The 6,020-nt window shown below is 36.7% G+C and overlaps 2 protein-coding genes across 2 annotated transcripts; one reads left to right on the plus strand and one right to left on the minus strand.

Moving 5' to 3' along the window:
* Positions 1-1,124, plus strand: LOC107624297 (mitochondrial import inner membrane translocase subunit TIM17-2). Its single transcript, XM_016326793.2, has one exon. The coding sequence runs from the start codon at positions 261-263 to the stop codon at positions 906-908; it is 648 nt and encodes a 215-aa protein (XP_016182279.1). The 5' UTR covers positions 1-260; the 3' UTR covers positions 909-1,124.
* Positions 2,584-4,757, minus strand: LOC107623998 (trafficking protein particle complex subunit 2; the record flags this gene model as incomplete). The annotated part of the gene is given in 5 exon segments (XM_021113474.1): positions 2,584-3,026; positions 3,667-3,752; positions 4,069-4,130; positions 4,271-4,356; positions 4,667-4,757. Coding segments are annotated over 5 exon segments (408 nt in total). The 3' UTR covers positions 2,584-2,933.

Consider the following 6,020-nt stretch of genomic DNA (forward strand, 5'->3'; position numbering starts at 1 on the left):
ATCATGACCCGAAAGTGTATAAGTTTCATCGAGTCTAAGATCAGATTCGGGTCTAACAAATAGGCTCGGTATATATTTCAGATCGAGTTTGGGTAGCATCAAACCCGGCTTCACCCATGCACACCCCTAATTCAAATGATATAGTTTGTTATGTTTCAGGCCGTCAACCCCAAATCAGAAAACCCTACATTGTTCTGTTTATCTTCCTCTTCCTTCTTTCTTCTCTTTAGAGAGAGAGAAACGGAATCGAATCGATTGCCATGGGAACCCCGGAGACATCACGCGAGCCCTGCCCTGATCGCATCCTCGACGACATAGGCGGCGCTTTCGGCATGGGAGCAGTTGGAGGCTCCGGCTTTCACTTCATCAAGGGTTTCTTCAACTCTCCCAAGGGTTCACGCCTCGTCGGCGCGTCACAGGCAGTGCGTCTCAACGCGCCGAGACTGGGCGGAGGCTTTGCCGTTTGGGGTGGACTCTTCTCCACCTTCGACTGCACCTTGGTCTATGTTCGTCAGAAGGAGGATCCATGGAACTCAATCATGTCTGGATTTGCCGCCGGAGGATTTCTCGCCATGCGTCAGGGACCCGCCACCGCCATGCGCTCCGCCATGTTCGGTGGTATTTTGCTGGCGCTTTTTGAAGGAGCTGGGATCATGCTCGCCAAGATCACCACAGTATCGCAGATGCCGCCTCTAACGGAGGAGGAGCCTATGCCGACCAATTACCCTTCAGGCGTCGGATTTCCGGGTCAGCACAGTTCTCATCCTTCTCCGCCGAGGGTCTCTTGGTTTGGTGGATTCTTCGATGGAGGGAAGAAGGAGGAGCCGTCGTCTGGTGGCGGCGGAAGCCAAACGAAGATTCTGGAGAGTTTTGATTCCCCACCGGTGCCGAATTTTGAGTACAAGTGAAAGAAAAAAAAAGAAGTATAAATAAGTGGTCTTGGTGGGGAACAAATTCAAGGGTTAGGGTTAGGATTTTTGTTGGGGTTAATTTATTAACCGAGATTAATGTATCAGCCAAGTATAGTTTTCAATTAACTTGTTCTTTTTAAAGTATGAACCTTTTAGAAGGATAAATGGATTCAGGTGGCATTATACTCTGGAAATATTCTGTTTGGTTGTTCATTACTTTTTAAATTTAAGTAAGTTTATGCCAATAAAATTATTATGATATTATTATGTGCATGGTTGAGAAGCATACTCTAGATTTGTTAGACGAATCAGAGACAGAAATGCAGTTCTTGGTATGAGAGACAGAAATGCAATTCTTGGTATGGGTGAGAGAGAGAAAGACAGAACGAAGCAGAGAAGAAAACACACGGAGAGAGAAGTGACTTATGTAATGTTTTATAGGTATTTCTCTTACTAAGTAACATTTTACGCGAATTTTATAGTTACATCGATAAATATTAAATAATCTATTGCTCCATGGAAGTGACTTATGTTATTAAAAGAGCAAATCAATTAGTGTTTTGGAAGTGAGATTAGGATTACTTTTTATAGTCGTAGAATATAAATTAGAGATACAGTTTGTGACAGATTTAATCGTACTAGAAATAGATGAGGATAATTCAAAATGTTGTTGATATAAATTTAGCAAACCTGAGCCTCAAAACTTGGTTTATGAAATTATGTTTAATCCTAACGGTCCAACCATTGAATGCTCATGCTTGAAGTTTGAGAAAACTGGAATCCTTTGCTGCCATGCCATTCATGTAATGAAACCCGACGGACTGGGGGAAATTCCCTGAAATCTCATAAACGTGAGATGGACGAAATCAGCAAAATCAAATGCGCAATTATGGCTGCCTACTCGCCTGCAGTATTTGTTGCCCCTCACACAAGCAACAATGGTGACATAGTATGCCTACTAGTGAGAAAGATGATCATGCAGGGCCAAGAGTTAGCAGTCATGTTGACAAAAACAAGCAAAGGAAAACACATCAGCTCCCTTGATTCACAAGAAATCATGTATACTTTCATCTCACCAGTGACCATTTTTTTTTCCACATTACCACTGACCAGTTTGATGTTAAAAGATTAATCAAACTCTTGCTGCGGTGTATCAATGTGAAATTAAATCCTTGTTTGTTTTGGTTTCTTTTTCTTTTAATTTTTATGCTATAAATTTTCAGCTTTTGATTTGGTCCCTACATACTTCTATCAAAACATTGGGTTTTATAGAAAAAAGGTTTCCAATTTCATTTTATGCTGCTTGTTATGAATTTAATATATGAAGTTGCTATTGAATGCATAGATGCATCAAATTGAAGATGTTTGAAATGCAAGACCAGAATAAAAATGGATTATCAATAATGCTTATACATGCCAAATTTAACATTTTATTTGCTTTCACCCTACATATACCAATCAAAATAATTGAATGGCTTATAAAAATGTCTCATTGTAAAAATTATTCGTGCAAAAAAAAACCAAAAAATTTCGATGCAGTTCATTTTGAGTTTGATTGATATTATCTTTTATCGAATATGCTTATGTTTATATTCACTGTACATGCAGTTCATTTAGATTCATGCTGTGGAGGCTTTCACTATAAAATGCAGTGGCCATCATAAAATATTTGATTGAGAAAGCACCAATATACTATAGTAATATTGGCCTATAATATTTTTGAAATCAATGTTAACAAAAAATATTTGATTAGTGTGTACAAGATTTGATCATAAAGTACAAGATTGATTAGTATGTATTACAAATTGTAGCACTAGCAATCCAACAGCATTTGTCAACATAACTTCACTCTTCCTTAGCAAACAAACATAGCCATCTTCCGCTAATGACTTGTGTACAAACACATTTCAGGGAACCACCAAACCTAACCTTGCCGTCAAATATTGTAGGGAGTAACAACGATAAACGAACAAGGTAGGGGTCAGATCCAGACTCGCTGCTATATGAGCTAGCTGATGGACTCTACAAATATTTTCGTGCAAGAGCTCGGACTTTTGTGTCAAAATGTGATGATGTGATCCGGGAGCCAGGCAAGTACAGGGGATTAAGAAGTGTCTGCAATTTCAATAATCCAGCAAATATGGTGAGTTTAGCGAGAAAATAAAAATCAAGTATCAGCATATAAATCTTCAACATCGAATTAATAGGACAGCTGTGTTATCAGTACTCATTCTTCCTCAGACACCATGCTGACATCCACATCCAATCCAATGTTGAAGGGGAGTGTGTCAGCTTAGTATCCCAGGAACAATGGGTATAAGAATAAGACGGTCTATTGCAATGGAATTTCGAAAAGATCTATGAATATACACTCTTCTAATGCATAGCACTTTACAAAGTATGTAAAGGAAATAAGACGGTCTATTGCAATGAAATATTGAAACATTGATGAGAAAAAATTGGAATACAGCTATTTTCAACATCAATAAATCCAGAAAGAAAAACTGCAACAATCAGTTTATTCTTTTATTGTGAAGGGATCTGCAACGATTTATGTTGAGTTTCACCAATTTAATACAAATGTAACTTTTATTCTTTTATTCAGAACAAGAAGATTTCAAGAGAAGCAATTTTAGCAGAACAAGAACATGAAATGAGAGGGTTTTGACATTATCAAACTAATTAAAGAATAAAACAAGGAAAGACTATCTATGAGTTAAGCTATAGCCTAGCGTGACAGAAAAAAGTAAATTACCTTTATGTAAAGTTCATGCACGTCTTGGAAGAAGCTCTTAATGCCATCATCATTACGAGAGTCATGAAGCAACATAAAACGGGTATGTATGACAAGTCAAGGAAGATATTAGAGAAAACATAAATTCCTTAAAGAGTTTACGCATTTAAGTTTCGAAAGTTTTTCAATATTGTGCATTGGCTCTTCCATTTTCTTCCCCTGCCAGATCATGCAAGGAGTTCAGGGTAGAGACAATGTTATAGGCCTATAGCCATACAAACTAGGAAACTGGTTAGTTCCAAAAGTTAAGTTCCTCAGTACTTCATCATATGAACATAAAAGTAGACCAACATTTTTTTTTTAATATCAGAGGAGCAATATGATTTTTATCACAAATATAAAATAATTCTCAATAAAGGATATGACCAGCTGTGACATACACTGAGACCACCAGATCATTAAACCTATCTACCGATTTCAAGTACCTGCATCAAGAATGTTAAGAAATAAGCTACAATGTAAAGGAACATTACAAATAAAAGCAGTACACACAGAAAAGAAGAATCATAAGATCAAATTTTCGTAATTAAAATTGGATTGCTTATCAACTCTAAATGTAACTCACATAGCACTAGTAGTCCACGCTAGGTCCTGAACAATATCGAGAGCAGCATGCAGGATAAACTGATGCAGCTGAGCAGCATCTTCTCTCTGTCAGAGAGTGGCACCAGATCACAAATGATGAATATTTCGGAACTACAATAATCCCTTCTTTCCAAAATGACACGAACCAAAGTAATACAACAGATTCAACTATTCAAATACGCATCTACATTATTTCATTAAAACAAACTATTATGTAAACTAAATCCCCCATAACATTTTCAGCCATCAATGAACCTCTTGAATCATATGAATAACCACTTCTATAGTTTGAATGACAAACATCTAGATTCTAACCATATAAAAAAGAAATAAATTCTTAAACTTTAGCATTAAAAAAGGAGAGAAAGAATCATACTTTAGCAGCTACTCCAACTTCAGCTTCATAAATAGGAATATCATTTCTGCTAACAATGATGAAACAAGCAGTGGTTGCCATTATATAATCCCTGCAAGAATGGCAAAAACGCAAAAGCATTACATGACGATATTTTAATCAAAATCACAAATAAAGCAATAAAAAATTTATAATTTTGGACGAGATCTAAGCTCAAATAGACCGAGAAATCGAAAATCAAACCTTCAAATAAGAATGAGATGCAATCAAGGATTAAACCCTAAATCCTAAACCGTGGTTGAACGGGTTTATTTAAATAAAAAATAAAATTATTAAAATCCCTTGATATATAATTTTAAATATTTAAATTCAATGATTTGTAAGCTAATACAATTCAACATTTTACAATTTCACCTAATAAATTATTCATAATTTATCATTAAAAGTTCACAAACAACTTCAAAATTTATGATTAAAGAAAATCAAAACGCAGTCATATAATGTTCCACCATAAAAAAAAAAAACAATAACAAAAAGTGTTCCAATATCTCCATCTTGAACATACAGCCAAAAACAACACAAATTACATCCAGAAAATTTTCAGAAAAATTAACTCACCAAAGAAAAACAAACCATCAACAAAATTATTCCAAAAAATTTAGCAAGATACCATCAACTCAGCCAATAAAATTTAACAAATAAGTGAAACACCATCAACAAAATTAATCCAGAATAATTAAAATTCTTCAACGTCATAGTTTATTTCAGTTTCATACAAAATTAATAAAAGAAAAAACATAACAAAACCATCAGAAACACATAATCATAAACATTATTTCAAATTACAGAATCATATAATCAGAGACAGAAACTCAAAATCATCAAAATCAAGTTATTAACGAAAGAAAAAAAACCGAACAAGCACTGGTTACCGCGCGGCGAGGGAGGCACGAAACTGACGGCGAGGTAGGAGCGAAACAGACGGCGAGGCAGGGAGGAACGAAACAGAATTACCAGCGAAGGAGGGACGATTATACAGAGACGCAGAGAAGAGCTACTAATGTGCGAGAGAGAAGAGGGTCAAAGAGCTACTAATGTGCGAGAGAGAAGAGGGCCGAGCAGAGCTTCCAGAGGCGACTAAATTTTGATGTTTAGTGAGCACTTCTGCTGCTCAAGTTTGAGAGAGAGAGAGAGAGAGAGAGGGGGGTTAGGGTAGGGGTGGCAACACTACCCAAACCCGCGGGTACCCACCCCGCCGGGCCGAGCAGAGGCGACTAAATTTTGATGTTTAGTGAGCACTTCTGCTGCTCAAGTTTGAGAGAGAGAGAGAGAGAGAGAGGGGGGTTAGGGGGGTTAGGGAGTAATTAAAGGTGAA

Source organism: Arachis ipaensis, chromosome B10, assembly GCF_000816755.2.
Source record: "Arachis ipaensis cultivar K30076 chromosome B10, Araip1.1, whole genome shotgun sequence".
Lineage (NCBI taxonomy): Eukaryota > Viridiplantae > Streptophyta > Magnoliopsida > Fabales > Fabaceae > Arachis > Arachis ipaensis.

Coding starts and splice junctions, on each gene's coding strand:
- LOC107624297 (XM_016326793.2), top strand. CDS start 261: ATGGGAACCCCGGAGACATCACGCGAGCCCTGCCCTGATCGCATCCTC.